General features: G+C 40.0%; 1 protein-coding gene across 1 annotated transcript in view; it reads left to right on the plus strand.

Annotated features, from left to right (window-relative positions):
• LOC130922717 (inactive phospholipase D5-like) overlaps nucleotides 1-18201 on the plus strand; it is a 94588-nt gene that overhangs the window by 42442 nt on the left and 33945 nt on the right. Inside the window, exon 2 of the mRNA XM_057847677.1 lies at nucleotides 13498-13634. Coding sequence (XP_057703660.1) covers nucleotides 13498-13634 — 137 coding nt within the window. The remainder of the gene's footprint in view (nucleotides 1-13497; nucleotides 13635-18201) is intronic.

Genomic DNA, 18201 nt, shown 5'->3' on the forward strand with positions numbered 1-18201 from the left:
AAAGCCATCAAATTTAACTGAACTGCACCAATTCTGTCAAGAGGAGTGGTCAAAGATTCAACCAGAAGCTTGCCAGAAGCTTGTGGATGGCTACCAAAAGCGCCTAAATGAAGTGAAAATGGCCAAGGGACATGTTACCAAATATTAGCGCTGCTGTATGTATATTTTTGACCCAGCAGATTTGATCACTTTTTTCTGTTCACCCATAATAAAGTCATAAAAGAACCAAACTTCATGAATATTTTTTGTGACAAAGAAGTATCTGTTCCAATCACTCTATCAGAGAAAAATCAGAGTTGTAGAAATAACTGGAAACTCAAGAGAGCCATGACATTATGTTCTTCACAAGTGTATGTAAACTTTTGACCACAACTGTATATTATTCGTATTATTTAATTACAGGTGTTTTAGCTCATTTCAATTTATTTTATTTAAATGGGCTATTATTTATTTTACTATGTGTTTGTATTTTACAAATGTGATGTTGTATTCATTTATAGTGTATATTTTATGTTGTATAACTTTAGTTCCTATGTGAATATCAGTTCCTACTTGTTTTGTTGTGGTAGGAGGGTTTTGTATTGAATATGGGGCTGTGTTGGTTATTATTATAGCATATATAGCAGAGAAGACAACTGTAAATCAACAAAGAACAGTCAACTGTGCCCCGATCTACCACTCAAGAGATCTGATGGACTCAAAAAGTGGGTTACGATTGCATATTAGTTTGAAAATCGACCAGATCCACCGTATTTTTACAAGAGTGATTTCCGGTCTGCTAGCTAGTAGTATTGACGCAGGAGGGCCGTGCCTCGCGTCAAATAATAAACTCTGCCGTTGTTTTCGCGTGCATCGCGTTGAGCCGCTTCTGGGACGCAACACGCGGCTGGTGTGCATTCGCTGATAAAGGCCGCGTTTCACTGCGTTCTCGTGGCGGCCACATTGTTGCACCGTTGATGTTTCTTACTGTCCTACCGTGTTGGTCCTCATTATAGTAGGGAAGACGGAGTAAAGATAATCTACACATAGAAACTGTAACCTGATTGACTCACAGCCTCGAAAAGTAAGGGTTACATTACGTCAGAAACTCGTTCGGTACGCCCCCGTTCCGAACCGAACGCCAAGTACCGAAACGGTTCAATACGAATACATGTACCGTTACACCCTTAATCTTTTCTGTTTGTAAAGTGAGGCGGGGCACACTGTTTTTTGCTACTCTTCTCTTAGCAGGTATGTTTACCACATGAGCAAAACATTCTATTAGTGGTCCAAGTCCATCTGTGTTACGTACTGAATTAACAAAATTTGCAGCATTATCTATAGTCACTGGTATGGATTGATTTGGCCTGTTTAACTTCCATTCAGTCATGGCGGTTTTCAATTCATCGATGTAGTATATGGATTACGCGTCCCATGATCACTCTGGGCTCACGCAGCCAATGGCATGGGACTAAGGGGATCTAACGTAGCACATCCATGTTGCTATTTGATGATATCTAGTGTGTTGATGATATCGTGAGTGTTGTCGGGTATTAAAAAAAAGTCAACAAACGCCACAGAATTCTCGTCTGCTCATGACTGCACAACACCAGCATTTGACAATCGACTTTCATAAACAGGACGAGTTTGAAGTACAGCGCTCTTAATTTGCCACTCATTGTTCATCAGGCAAACGTGAGTTAGCTCTCTGTGACCCACGGTCTTAACCTGTCTTTTGTCAAAGCGAGGTTATTCTTAGCAGCCAAGTCGGCAACAATATATTGGCGGACTTTGTTGTACGTGTCCGTAAAGACAGTCTTTGTTTAATATGTATGAGTGTGGATAGCTTATTAGTAAAGATGTCCCGATCGATCGGGGTCCGATCACGTCATTTTCAAAGTATCGGACTAGGCAAAAAAAAATCGGACATGCCTTTTTTTAATCTATATATATATTTTTTAATTAAATCGTTTTCTAATTGTATTTAACGTTACAGACAAAATGTCTAACACTCATCCAGAGTCATTAGTTTTGGCTTAAAGTAGGGCTATCAAATTTATCGCGTTAACGGCGGTAATAACGTTAAAATATTTAACGCAATTAACGCATGCGCTGCACGACCCACTCACGCAATGTCGCATTCAATCTATAATGGCGCCATTTTACCTATATATAGAGCTAAAATGCAGTGTAAAATGAGTAGAGAGAATTTTGGCAGCCTTTGGAGCCTCTTTTTAATTGGCTAAAGCTCTACAATCCCTCTCTCAACAACTAGAAATATCGTAGGGAGCAATGGGGGGAAGAAAGGAAGTAGTTGATCATTTTCTTAACACCTTATGTTATTTCCCAAAGCAGAGAAGATATATCAATTGGTAGCACTACGCATAGTCATGGTTCCACTTCCCATCATGCATTTGGGCATGGCTGCAGTATCATTTACTGAAAGCTCAACAAATACACTAGATGGCAATATTTAGTCACAATATACAAAGTCACAAGTCTTTCTATCCGTGGATCCCTCTCACAGAAAGAATGTTAATAATGTAAATGCCATCTTGAGCATTTATTGTCATAATAAACAAATACAGTACTTATGTACTGTATGTTGAATGTATATATTGGTCCGAGTTTTATTCATTTTTTCTTAATGCATTGCCAAAATGTATGTGATCGGGCAAAATTATCGGGAATGATTGGAATTGAATCGGAGGCAAAAAAAAGCAATCGGATCGGGAAATATCGGGATCGGCAGATACTCAAACTAAAACGATCGGATCGGGAGCAAAAAAACATGATCGGAACAACCCTACTTATTAGCTCACCCAAAATAATGCTAAACAATGGATCTGTATGAAACAAAGCCGGCAAGCCTCCTCAAGTTTCTGTCTTTCCTCACGAGCAATGATCCTTGTACGCCACAGCTCCCAGGGAAGGAGGGGGGCTGCTAGCGGCAGAGTTTGTTTTTTCAAGGCAAAGCTGCGCCGGACATTTTAGCGAGAGAGACGACAAAAATAAATTCAGAAAATTCTTTTTGGGAGCTTTTCATTTGGATCGAATGTATTTGCGTATTGAATCGAAGAGGGCGTATCAAACGGTTCAACATAAAACCGAGTATTGTAGCATCCTGACTATCAACTACTGAATTTTGTAAGTTCAGTGAGGTTGCAAGATGCTTCCTATTGGTAAACCTGTCAAGACTTGGTGGCAGTAAATGTATGTGAAGTGTGGGGTGCAAATGAAAAAACAGCACATCACACTAGACTGCACCAAGATGATGTCTCACATCGGGAAAAGGACTGATTGATATTGACCAAGCCGAGGCCGCCTCAGTGGCCTTGAACACAGATGAAGAACCATACAATTTTACTGTGTTTCTTCTCCTTCCTGCGAATGAATAACAGTGTTCTTGTTGCTGCAGGAATTCGACGTCTGAGCCAAATGAGCACAAGGCTCCGCGTGTTTTTGTCTCACAAAGATTTTTTTTTTTGTTGCAACAGACAGTTCATAACATTAGTAGCACATTAGAGCATAGGTCTCCTCACGAAGAGTGACAATTGCTTCAGCTCAAGTTTAACTTCCTATTAGTAAGCAGAATAAGTACTGACTTTTTGTACACTTATTCTCAGAACACTCACATACAATGGGGCAAATAAGTATTTAGTCCACCACTAATTGTGCAAATTCTCCCACTTGAAGATTTTAGAGAGGCCTGTAATTGTCAACATGGGTAAACCTCAACCATGAGAGACATAATGTGGGGGATAAAAACAGAAAATCACATTATTTGATTTTTAAAGAATTTATTTGCAAATCATGGCGGAAAACAAGTATTTGGTCAATACCAAAACTTCATCTCAATACTTTGTTATGTACCCTTTGTTGGCAATAACAGAGGCCAGACGTTTTCTGTAACTCTTCACAAGCTTTTCACACATTGTTGCTGGTATTTTGGCCCATACCTCCATGCAGATCTCTTCTAGAGCAGTGATGTTTTGGGGTTGTCGTTGGGCAACACGGACTTTCAACTCCCTCCACAGATTTTCAATGGGGTTGAGATCTGGAGACTGGCTAGGCCACTCCAGGACCTTGAAATGCTTCTTACAAAGGCACTCCTTTGTTGCCCTGACTGTGTGTTTGGGATCATTGTCATGCTGAAAGACCCAGCCACGTCTCATTTTCAATGCCCTCGCTTATGGAAAGAGTTTCACTCAAAATCTCGCCATACATGGCCCCATTCATTCTTTCCTTTACACAGATCAGTCGTCCTGGTCCCTTTGCAGAAAAACAGCCCCAAAGCATGATGTTTCCACCCCCATGCTTCACAGTGGGTATGGTGTTCTTCGGATGCAATTCAGTATTCTTTCTCCTCCAAACACGGGAACCTGTGTTTCTACCAAAAAGTTATATTTTGGTTTCATCTTACCATAACACATTCTCCCGGTTCTCTTCTGGATCATCCAAATGCTCTCCAGCGAAATGCAGACGGGCCTGGACGTGTACTGGCTTCAGCACGGGGACACGCCTGGCAGTGCAGGATTTGAGTCCCTGGTGGCGCATTGTGTTACTGATAGTAGCCTTTGTTACTGTTGTCCCAGCTCTCTGTGGGTCATTCACTAGGTCCCCTCGTGTGGTTCTGGGATTTTTGCTCACCGTTCTTGTTATCATTTTGACGCCACGAGGTGAGATCTTGCATGGAGCACCAGATCGGGGGAGATTATCAGTGGTCTTGTATGTCTGCCATTTTCTAATAATTGCTCCCACAGTTGATTTCTTTACACCAAGTGTTTTACCTATTGTAGATTCAGTCTTACCAGCCTGGTGCAGGTCTACAATTTTGTCTCTGGTGTCCTTTGACAGCTCTTTGGTCTTGGCCATAGTGGAGTTTGGAGTGTGACTGACTGTGGTTGTGGACAGGTGTTTTTTATACCGATAATGAGTTAAACAGGTGCCATTAATACAGGTAACGAGTGGAGCCTCGTTAGACCTCATTAGAAGAAGTTAGACCTCTTTGACAGCCAGAAATATTGCTTGTTTGTAGGTGACCAAATACTTATTTTCCAGTCTAATTTGGAAATAAATTCTTTAAAAATCAAACAATGTGATTTTCTGTTTTTTTTCCCACATTCTGACTTTCTTGGTTGAGGTTTACCCATGTTGACAATTACAAGCCTCTCTAATCTTTTCAAGTAGGAGAACTTGCACAATTGGTTGTTGACTAAATACTTATTTGCCCCACTGTAGGTCATGAATTCACCACCTAAACCTTTATTGCATAGCCAAACTTGAAAACGCTTCAATTTTCCAGTACACAATACAAATGTTAAAACAAATGCTTATTTTGATACATATGTCGAAAACAGTTGTAGGGGTGAAATAAGATAACCTTTAATTATTGATTGTATCGCTGCTTCAAGGCGTTAAGATCACCCATTCCTATTGTTGAAACGCCAAAAAGCAAGGAGTCCTGGAGCTGATGTTGTGTTTTTCACTCTTAGACAAATGAGCCTCATTAAAAGCAGTGCATTGTTGTTTCGAGTCGTGTTGTGAATTTATCCACCCCTTGAGCAGTACCACACTCTAATTGGACCTCCGAGACATTTATCAGGTTTTAATATGCAGAAATGAATTATTTCTTCCCTCGACTTTGTTTTTAAAATAATGACGGCAAGTAAGGCAAGAAGCTTGAAGATGGATTGGGGAAAAGGTCAAATTGGAAAACAAGCAGGTCTAACTCGCAAGAAGGCAGGCTGACTGCTTCAGAATTAAAAGCATCCAAACTGGCTGTCAGCATATTAACAACCAACTTCCCTAACACTCAGTGTGTGTGTGGTTCATGTCTACAGCAGTGCATGTAATGTATTTCACTCTTTAAGTAAGTCAAGGTTGTAGCTTACTTTTACTGGGAAACAAAATCAATGGCGTCTCGGTCTTTACCTGCCTTACCTACGATGGCATTTACATGGACTTGTTCCATCGCATAATACTGAATATACAGTGGTATGAAAAAGTATCTGAACCATTGGGGATTTCTCACATTTCTGCATGAAATAACTATCAAATGTCATCCGACCTTGTCAAAATCACACAGATGAAAATACAAGGTGTGCTTTAACTCTTTAACACCGAATATACGCATATCATCTTTGAAGCCTTGTCACGCTGTAATTACGTCAACCACGTGCCGCTGGTTGCTCTCATTTGAAAGTACGGAAGTTGATGTCCACACCTGTTTTATTTGAAGTCAATCGACCAAGTAAATCAGGAGATAATGTCATTTGAGTTTTATAGTTTTATTGAACTCATAAATATGCATTAAAACGCTGCATGGACCATGTGTTTATCTCCATATTTCAATCAGTTCTTGTCCTTTTTCAAAACCTAAAGCAGCACAAAAGACTGCATATCCCAAGAGCTGTTGTGATGTCAAGAAGGACGAACCTAATGTCCATCCATCCATTATCTTCCGCTTAGTCCGGGGTCGGGTCGCGGGGGCGGCAGCTTTAGCAGGGAAGCCCAGACTTCCCTCTCCCCAGCCACTTCAGCCAGCTCCTCCGGCGGGATTCCAAGGCGTTCCCAGGCCAGCCGAGCGACATAGTCTCTCCAGCGTGTCCTGGGTCGGCCCCGGGGCCTCCCGCCGGTGGGACATGCCCGGAATACCTCTCCAGGAATGCATCCAGGAGGCATCCGAACCAGATGCCCGAGCAACCTCAACTGGCTCCTCTCAACGCGAAGGAGTAGCAGCTCGACACCAAGCGCCTCACGGATGACCGAGCTTCTCACTCTATCTCTAAGGGAGAGCCCTGACACCCTGCGGAGGAAACTCATTTCGGCCGCTTGTATCCGGGATGTTGTTCTTTCGGTCATGACCCACAGCTCGTGACCATAGGTGAGGGTAGGGACATAGATCGACCGGTAAATCGAGAGCTTCGCCTTTTGGCTCAGCTCCTCCTTCACCACAACAGACCGGTGCAAAGTCTGCATCACTGCAGACGCTGCACCGATCCGCCTGTCAATCTCCCGCTCCCTCCTACCCTCACTCGTGAACAAGACCCCAAGATACTTGAACTCCTCCACTTCCACCTCCAATTTTAATAAATTGCCGAGCGAGGCGACAACTAAGGAAAAGGAGGCATGCGAAGCAAGCAACGGCCGGTTGGATTGAGCGAGCAACTTTGAAACGTGCAGAATGAATCGAAAACTAAATTTAACGCAAGCTAATGCATTATTTCAATAACTCAAGGAAGAAGATGAGCAGTATTTGTCGTTGTTTTCCTCGAATGAATCGGCGTCTTGGCGAGTAGAAGTGACAGCAGCGTGCAAATGGCGGAAGAGTAGGCTGTGTGACGCTGTGTGTGACGCAGCTCAGTGACCTGTTCAAGAACAAACTTTATTGAGTGCGCAAAAAAACTTTACTGGGTCGCATGCCGGAAAAAAATGAATTGAACTGAACAATATTTTTGAAAATACTTTTTCTCAATGTTATATTTTTTTTTTCTTCTCTATGAATCTTTTCAATTTTTATATAGATGTGTGTTCGAGAAGCATGATTGCATGTACATATATACCTTTGATAAGGTGATGGGTACAATACCTAACTTCACAAAGAGATATCCTCCAAACCCTTTTTGTGTTAGATGATATATATATTTTTTCTCACTATTTTGCACTGTATATAACCTGTTTTGACCATAGTATGTGTAAAGGCCAAAAACGCCTATAACCATACCTGCTCTTTGTGTTGAATTGTCAAACATAAAATTATTCATTCTTATTTTTTTCTATTGAATGTTTATCCTAACAAGTTGAATGAATATTATCAAGCTTCAAAACGGTTGGTCGAGCATGTTTGGTTGTCAGTGAGTCATCAACATTACAAATTTTGAAAAAAGATTTGGGATTTTTTTCGTCTTTTTGGGTCCAAAATGTGGATTAAAATTGGTCAGTGAAGAAAACAACAGTTTGGACATGAAGTTCAAGGTGTCCTGAAAAAAGGGACCCAACTTGGCCATTGTGAACAATTTTTTCTTTGAAATATAAAGGCAACATCAAAGACATGCAAATTCGGCCAAAATAGGCTTAGGTGTTAAAGGGTTAACTAAAGCCACCCAAAAATGTATAGGTTTTCTTATTTTAATGAGCATAGCATGTAAACAATCACAGAAGGGAGAAAAATAAGTAAGTGAACCCTCTGCCTAAGGAGACTTAAAGAGCAATTAAAACCAATTTTTACCATACATTTTAAGTCAGGTGTGAGTGTGCCCAATCACTGATGAGTGGTTTAAAGCTGCCTTGCCCCACTATAAAACACACACCTGTTAAGAATTATCTTGATGAGAAGCATTGTCTGATGTGCATTGTGGCTCGGTCAAAAGAGCTGTCTGAAGACCTGCGATCAAGGATTGTTGTTTTGTATAAAGCTAGGAAAGGATACAAAACCATCTCTAAAAGTCTGGATAATCATCAATCAACAGTCAGAGAAGTTGTCTACAAATGGAGAGAGTTTGGCACTGTTGCTTCTCTCCCAAGGAGTGGCCGTCCACCAAAAATGACACCAAGAGTTGAGCGCAGAATACTCAGAGGTTAAAAAAAAAAAACTCTAGAGTGTCTGCTAAAGACTTTCAGAACTCAATGGCACAGCCCATTATCTCTGTGCATACAGCAACTATATGTAAAACTATGGCCAAGAATGGTGTTTATGGCTTAGAGGAAGAGGGTCAACCGACGTGTAATACATGTTTGCGGAGGGTGGCTACCAAAGAGGCAATACCTCCAATATGATTTCACATTTATACAAAATTAAAGGTTAGTAAACAGTGTCATGAACAATTCCCACGAGCTACCAGAGTTAACTCCAGAGTGTTTAGTGTGTCTAGCGGTGGTAATTAGAGGTGTGCAAAATTTCCGATTCTTAGATTATTCACGATTCGTGGAAGAGTCGAGAACGATTCACAAACATCCAAATTCCGATTATTGAAATATGCCAAGTAAAGCGGAAGTAAAACATACTCAGTGCTCCGCGCTGTCTTCGGGACGCAATGAGGAACGGAGCGAGAGTAGCTAAACATCGTGCTTCTCATTACCCGGCCCCTCGGGTAATGCCAATGCTCAACTCACGGCTCTAGCTCAACTCATGCCACGAGATAACAAAAGACAACAACATAACTGACTGCTGCTGACAGCTTCTACAAAGTACATCCACATAATGTTACGGTAGATACGGTAGATACAGAATGGGGACTGGAGTTTTTTATTTACTGTTATTTTTGTATATTTGTTTTCTGTTATATGTTAACTTGATACTGAAATAGTAGTTTGGTTTAGCCTGAGAGTATTTTTGAACAATTTTGGAACTAATGTACAGAACATAAAAAAATAAATAAATAAATAAAAAAGGAGGGGGTTGCATCAATAATTGTTTTATAATGGAATCGGAGCCTCTGAATCGTAATCGTAATCGAATCGTTAGGTGCCCAAAGATTCCCAGCTCTAGTGGTAATACGTGTTTTTTTTCTCTCTGGGAACTGTCTGCATTTAGAAAGGGATTGTGTGTATAATGTGAACATGGTACGAGTCATACTCACGAGCTTTTTATGGGAAATTATTCAATTATTTTTGTTCTGATGGTAATAATGTTGAGCTGCGGCTGCGGGTTTAGGCTCACTTAAATGACGGCATTTATTTTAATCTTATTTATTTTTTAAACTTAGCATTATACTTATGTTCCAATTTACTAATATGTTTTGAAAAAAATCCTATTTATTGGAATAAAGTGGGGGGGGTTTTTGTGTTTTTTTTTTTTACACAGATAGCACATTTTACAGCTGTAATTGCAGTACCATAATGCCGTGAAACTGTGATATTTTGGCCTAAGGTTATCATACCGTCAGAATCTCATACCGGCACAGGCCAACTGGAGAGTAAAAATATGTGGTTCCATTCGAAGGAGGGTCATAAAAGAACATTTCCAAGTAAGACATCAGAAAAGATGAGAGCGTTAAGGACAAGATGGTGAAACCAAATATGCCTTCAAGCGTGTCTTTGGGGCCATCAGAGATACTCCATTTACTGGTGAATAGATTGATTTAGGTCCCATGGGTGAAACAGAATCTGGCCACTGCTCTCTGGCAGTGCATTCTTTGCTGCTTGTATTTATTGCTCATTTTGCAATTTTTAACATTTTTTTGTTTTGGCGACCTTGTGTAGCAGTATGGAGGCTTAAAATGAAGCAAATTGTCATAATTAGAAATCAGAGGTCAACTCTTGTCCTTCACAGCCCTGCATGTTCCTATTGTGCCAAGTTGTGGCTCACTGGTGTAGAAGAAGAAAAATCTTCAAAAATAGCCTTTGGAAAACAAATGTACCCTAATTTTCAGACTATAAAGTGCTAATTTTCCCCCTCATTTTGAAGCCTGCGGCTTATAGTCCAGTGCAGCTTATTTGTTGATTTATTGGGTTAATAGACTTTATAAACTTTAATAAACTTTATATGACCGAGGCGTCATAAGACTGCAATAAGACCGTCATAATTATGGCATGACACTATCATGGGCATTAATGAATGCATATGACAGATGTCATTTAGTGTCACCCGGCAAATCATGTCACATTTACACCCATTCACAAGTGAAATAATTTGCTGGATGACACAAAAGATATCTGTCATAAGCATTTATTAAGGATCATGGCAGTGTCATGTCATAATTATGATGGTCTTATGACAGTATTATGGCGCCACTGTCAAATAAAGTGTTACCAAATACCATAACGAGCTATTAATGAAACAACTGGAACTGGAACTGAAGAAATAATTAGCACAGAACATGAATTTTGATTGTTATTTACATCTTTAGTGCTGCAATACATGCTAGGAGGCGTGTTGGACAACAACAGTGCTGACAGCAGGTGGCAGCAGAGGTTGACTGTCTCCCTCAAGGGAGCAGTGATGGCCAAAAAAATGTTCTTGAAGCAATGAAGCTTTGCAGGCAATTTGTTCAAAGCTTCATGGTGGTTCATTTGTTCTTATAATATTCTTATGATGCCACTGTCAAAGAAGTGTTACCGTTTAATATGTTTTGGTTTACATATCCCATAATACAGTGAGGGCAGCTGCGGCTTATAGTTCAGTGCGGCTTATCTATGAACAAATGCCGTTTTTGTGTCAAATTTGGTGGGTGGCGGCTTATAGTCAGGTGCATCTTATAGTCCGAAAATTACGGTATAGACCCCACTCACCAACGTCACACAATGACGTGTCACTGTATCCTGCCACCATATTGTCCGTCATTGTTTATCCGTATTCTCAATGGTTTCAATTTGTCGTGCAATTTATAGTGCAATTCATGGAAGCCCCGGTGCTTTCAGACGCTGTAAACTCATTGGATGCGTTGCATAAAAGGCGTTATGTGGAAAAGCTTCAGTCTATCCATTCGCCAGATCCATATTTGATGCCTTAATCGATATTTTTCGACCCGGTCTTCGCCGTCTCTGCCTGACATCTGCTACCCTGATATCTACAACTATCTTGTCCACACAAAATCAGCCTATTCTCACGAAACTTTGAAAAACTTTAAGAGAAGCACTCTAAGCAACATTACCCCGTGTGACCCTTTACTTTCAATTTTCTAAAACGGCGACAATCAGTTGACTGCGATGGCCGACGCTTCAAGGATAGGTGGATATTGGACTATTTCTTCAATACAACTGTGTCTGCCTCATTTGCAAAGAGACGGTCGCTGTTTTCAAAGAGTTCGATGTGACGCGATATTACCAAACAAGACACGCTGACATGTACATTACAAGGAAGATACGCAGCGAGAAATTATAGCAACTTGAAGCTAGTTTAATTTCACAGCAGCAGTATTTCGCAAGAGCCCGAGTGTCGAAAGAGAACGCCACAAAGGCGAGATTGTTGAAATTATTAATTTAATATGAATATATTTAATATGAATAATAATAAAGCAAATGTGACACACAGAAGGGCTTGCTAAAAATTTAAAATTGAAATATATTGTTCTACGTAAATCAGCCAAGGTAGCCCCCCACATTTTTACCACACCAAATCTGGCCCCCTTTGCAAAAAGTTTGGACACCCCTGTTTAACTGATGATCCGTAGACGAGGCCAGCTTCTTTCACTTGATACCAGCTAAATATTATTCAAAAAATAATGATGGCGGAAGAAATAAACATCTTGAATTTGAAACTGTATGTTGTCGGCGATTAGCCTCCCAATGATCTTAATTGTGGTTGTCAGCCTAAAATCCTCTAAATATATATTAAATGCATCTTACCAGGTATAAAATGACTACTACATAGTCTGTGGTGATCGTTTGGTGCCCAGTTTTCTCGTCGGATTGCAGCAGTCCATCTCGCTCTCCTCTCCGGGTCTCTCGGAATACGGTAGAACTTCAATTCTCTCCGTCTATCTTCTCTGTTACTGCAACCAACTACCACACACGCCTTCACCATTTTGATTATTAATGTTAACGAGCAGAAAAACACGCCATAATAGGAGGAATTTATGTAGCGGTAATGCGTAAACACGACGAGCTAACGGACAATATGGCGCGGAGGCGTGGTTGTGACGTCATGTGAGTGGGGTCTATATGTGCTATCTAGAAATTTGGCGTAGAGCTGCAGCTATCAATTATTTCAATAATCGATTCATCTATACATTGCAGAATCAATTTTAGGAGATGTAAAACAAAATTCTTGCTATGATTGCACTTTCACAAGAGCAGGAAATGTGAATACAAAATAAAATTCCCGAGTGTTCTTTCAAACTATGCAGAGTTGCACTTTCGTTTCACAAACGGTATAAAAAATTAATAAATCGAGGATTGAAGTACAACAAAAGAACAGTTAGCTAACTTGCACAGCAAGCGTCAGCTAGCTTAAATGCTACAAAATGCTAACTTGTTTTTACAATGCTAAAAAAAAATCATTCAAACACATATTCCCACAAAAAACTGCTAGATATACTTCTAAACAAATTACGAATGCATAAACATCATATTAGCTCAATCAAAAACATAACCTTATGTTGGTCCTAACAGGGAGCAGCTGGATTCAGTCATGTTAGATGAGATATATCATATTCAGCGTTGCCACTAGAGGGCAGTGTAACCACCCAAATCAGTAAAACTAAATGCAAACACTTTCAAAACAGTTAAACGAATCCCTGAAGCAGCAAATTGGATTCGAAGCTTTTTTTTTTTTCTAATCGAATTACTCAAGTTAATTGATTAATCCTTGCTGCACTAATTTGGTGTGCCTCTTTCTATATTGTAGGCACCTAAAAATCTCAATTTAAATCAAAACGCACCATTTCACTCCTACAGAAACAAGTATTTCGGAGTACTTATTAAAAATGTGTTCATTCTGTCTGCTATTCTGGTACCAGACTGAGCTGTGCTTTACATCTTGGGTCCAACTAATGGAAGTCAAGGTTGTGGCACTTAGGCCTCTTTTTTATATTGACAGGCAACATGTAAAATCAATGTTTTGTTTTGTTTTTTTAGTCTCAGCAGAAGTGCATCGTGATTTTTGCCCTGCTGTGCTGTTTTGCTGTGCTGGTGGCGCTCATCTTCTCCGCTGTGGACATTTGGGGTGAGGACGAAGACGGCATTACGGAGGACAACTGCAACAGGGACTGCAGGTGGGCGGTGGACTCAGTCAACATAAAAACTTTAAGTATTCAGAAGAGGCATAATTTTGTGGTGAGAGTCACAACAGAAACCGCCCAACCATTTGTCTTCTGTCATCTTCCACTGGCCAGGAAGTAGTCAGATGGGCCAAAATGTCCATTATCATCATCATCATGGTTTGGCTGATCTAGCGGTCCTGTTCCCTCCATGAGATTCTTCTCACGTACAGTACATCCTTTATCTACTATCCTTACGTACCCATATAGTCAAGAACCGATACTGAAAAAAAAGCGTTGTTACATGTTACTGTCCCACCGTGTCGCCTTCATCATGTGAATTATTGTGAAACAAGAATAACGTAGAAAAATGCTTGTCTTTATTAAATGCTTAATTGAGTGAGTCCACTCAAATGCGCTCACGCTGCTTAGAACAACCGCCACTTACACACAATGAGTTGCAACAGCACACTACTGCAAGTATTTCACAAGCTATAAATCAGGGGTCGGCAGTGTTGGGCACGTTACTTTAAAAAGTAATTAGTTATAGTTACTAGAGGTGTGCATCGGTACCATTCGATTCAATTCGATTCGATTCAGAGGGTCACGATTCGATTCGGTTCGATTCGGCAATGCATCACGATGCCTTAAAGCCTGGGATGCATTAAAATTCTAAAGCAAAGCATATTTTTCGTGAATCATGAGACAACACAAGCGGTCAGACATTAAACAACTTTTTATCGGCTCTTGTGTCACTCCTGGTTGAAGTCAAATGAAAATACTTTTAGATATATATTTTTAAAAAACAAAACAAAAAACAGATCACAGCATTTAATTGGTGCTTTGAATGAGACCAGGGCTTTCTCTTTTTTTGTACACACAGTCGCAGCCTTTCACACAGTACAGCATCTGAACTCCTGTGCAAAATCAGTAATAACAGTCACTGTATTTTAGTCACAACAACCCATCGATAAAAATATTCAAGTAAATATTAAAGAAAGCGACAAAGAAAATATTGTAGTGCAGCAGCATCTTTATCGCAATATCAATCCAGGGATCAGTTCAGTTGCAAACAAAACATCCAACTAAATTGCAATGTAGAACAAAAGTAAAATGTAGGCCTAGCCCACTATATATGTGCAATCAACTTAGAAATGCAATCAGTAACTACCACATAACAATAAAAAATAATGAATTAAAATGAAGTGCAGCAGCATTTTAGCAGCCATAACAATCTGTTTCAACATGAGGAAATATCATTTTTTTGCAATTGAGAGAGCAGAGAGATAGTAGAGGTTAGATGGGGCCTAAAAAATCCAGCCCGACCCAACACGGCCCGCTGGTATTGAAGCCCGACCCGTCTTGGAGTGAAGCGAAAAAAACAACAACGCAGCAGCATTTTCATTTCTTGGAGATGGCAGAAAAAACGCATGTTTCTTAATGTTTAAAATAGTCTACATATTTTTGTGATCATTGTAGAAGCATTTACACAACGAAATAACGCTGGGAAAGTTTGATATTTAAAAAAAAAAAAAAAACATGCGATTTTGCAGACACACAGAGGAGAAGATTCAGAAGGATCACATTTGTGTTGCCTTTGTGTGCATAAAAAAAACTGTCTTTCGTAACGAATTCTCAGTTGGCAGAAAAAAAAAACGCAAGTTTTCTTAATGTTTAAATAGTCTACATATTTTTGTGATCATTATAAAATCATTTACACAACGAAATAACGCTGGGAAAGTTTAAAATATATATATATAAAAAAAACGAGTTTGCAGACACACAGAGAAGATTCAAAAGGATCACATTTGTGTTGCCTTTGTGTGCATAAAAAAGTGTCTTTCGTAACGAATTCTCAGTTGGCAGAAAAAAAACGCAAGTTTTCTTAATGTTTAAATAGTCTACATATTTTTGTGATCATTATAAAATCATTTACACAACGAAATAACGCTGGGAAAGGTTAATATAAAAAAAAAAAAAAAACGAGTTTGCAGACACAAAGAGGAGAGGATTCAAAAGGATCACATTTGTGTTGCCTTTGTGTGCATAAATAAAAGTGTCTTTCGTAACGAATCGCAAGCGCCACAGCGGAGGAGAAGAAGAAAAAGCGGGCGGCGCCACTGCTTCATGTGAGTGCACAAGCAAATGCACAATACAGAGAGCCTGCTCTTGGTTTTATCCCTTTTTTTTTTTTTTTTTTTTTAAATATAATTTATTAGTCCGGGGCGGGGCGGCCCGACCCGACCCGAACGTGAATGCTTAACATTTTGGGCCTGACCCGTTCATGTTTGGGCACAAGATCTAACCTCTAAGAGATAGGACATAACATAACAACGGCTGAAGTGGAGAAAGAGGGAGCAAGAAAGATTCTTGATGCACCTAAGACATTGAAAGCTGACATCTGGAGACATTTTGGCTTCTATGAGGTTGGTGGGACACTTGACCAGAGTTATGCAGTGTGTAAAAAATGAAACATGACAATAATAATACAAATGGGGAAACCAAATCCATTGCATCACCGGAATTGTGCAGGGAAGATTTTTGAACATACTTATATATTTTAAAATGCACTGAATCGATTCGGCTTGTTGCCCGCATCGAATCGAATCGTCCATGCCCCGCATCGGGATGCATCGCCGCATCGATTATTGTTGACACCACTAATAGTTACTCACTACTTCTTCCAAAAAGTAACTGAGTTAGTAGTTGAATTACTCTATAGTAAAAGTAAGTAGTTACCAGGGAAAGTAACTATTTCCGTTACTTTAAAAAGAAGTTGTTGTGTGTCAAAGAATTTGAAATTTTCTGAGCAGTATTCGAGTCAGTTGAATAGAGAAGAACAGACAGGTAGTTGTGTTATAGAACCTTGTAATATTTACTGCACCTCACCAACAACAGATTTATCCTTGAAGTGCAACAAAAATAAACAGTAAACAATATAATAAAATAGCAGTCAGCAGTAAACAATATGAAGTGAGTTTAATCAATTAAATCTAACTCTCACAAACTGAGACAACTGGTCAAGTAGACATAGCGTACTGTACTTCAAGTATTTTGACTTGAAATAGTGTTTATATCTCCACCTCGTAAAAGACCATTTTTCCTCTGAATGCTCTGCCATCATATCCCTCTGCATCTGTTTTGCGTGTGTGTGTTTGCCGCACGTGCTGTTCGGGTTTGTGTGTGAAAACATTGGCTGTGTTTGGCTTAGTACAGTACTTCTCAAATAGTGGGGCGCGCCCCCCTGGGGGGGCGCAGAGCGATGCCAGGGGGGGTGCATGTGACCTCGGGGAACATGCATTTTTTGTTTTTTTGCCGTACTGGAATAAAGTGTACTTGCACATCCACTCAGTAGGTGGTAGTGGCGCTCTCATCTTCAGAGTGCGCGCAGTATTTTTGAACTAAGGAAGAGCACTCAGCACACACAGAAAACAGATATGAAGAGCAGTGTGCCACCGCCGTTTTCGAAAGCCATTTTCCGACCGGACTCACTCACGCAGCGACCCACTGTCTTGTCCGGTTCTCACGTCGCCGCCCGAGAAGTGCCATTTTCGGCTTGGGATCGGCACGACGACCGCCCTCACCTACGGTTCTACCTCGGCCGCCGAGAATGCGCTTTTTTCGTGCCGTTTGCCTTTTAGCTTTGACTTTTAATATAGTGTGTGATGAGGAAAGACCACTGTTTACTGTGTCTAAAAATAATTATAGCGGACAGCCAGAAGCCAAATCAATTAAGACGCCACTTAAAGACATTAGACCCCAATCTCATTGATAAGCCGCTTGATTGTTTTTCAGTGAAAACGTGCCGAATATTGCCAACAATTGTCCTGTTATATCAGTAATCCACTGAGCATTGTTAGCATGCTCATTGAAAAATAACTCCACACCATTGCAAAGGAGGTAAATACTGTGAGCCGCAAAAATAAAAGCTGTCCTGTCCAAGGACACTTTTTTTTTCTTTTATTCAGTTTTGTTTTTTCGGTCAAATTTTTTGGCATATTGTCCTCATGAGTGAATGTTTCTATTCAATTTTAATTTGTTATTATTAACTGATTTTATTACATTTTATTTTTCTGTATGGTCAAAAATGTACCTTGAGTGTATTTTTTACAGTTTGGATGTGACTTTTTTTTAAATTCAGGCAAATTGATGCACGTCAAGTCTTCTCTTTTACAAACAAAACAATGTTAATAAAGTTATACTTTATTATAAGTTGATCTATGTTACTTTTTCTCTTTATTAGAAAAAAAAGGAAACAATGTTAGGCAGATGCGTATTTATAATAGTAATTTTATAGACAAATGATACTATTTACAGTGGCGGCAGAGAGTTTGGGGGGGCGCGAAACATTTACGTCTTCCTTGGGGGGGCGTGACAGAAAATAATTGAGAAGCACTGGCTTAGTATGACAAATGACTCTAACCCTCAGCCAATCACAATCACTTCCATCGCATCTATCCAGGTGGTGCATTCTGGTAGCCTCGTCCCCCTACTCCTCCCGTCACCCTCAAAGCGTCTGCCGTCCTCAAGATGGAAGCAGCATTCTTGCTGGCTGACACTGGGGGATGGGGACGAGGCTAGC

This window comes from Corythoichthys intestinalis, chromosome 10 (assembly GCF_030265065.1).
Source record: "Corythoichthys intestinalis isolate RoL2023-P3 chromosome 10, ASM3026506v1, whole genome shotgun sequence".
Lineage (NCBI taxonomy): Eukaryota > Metazoa > Chordata > Actinopteri > Syngnathiformes > Syngnathidae > Corythoichthys > Corythoichthys intestinalis.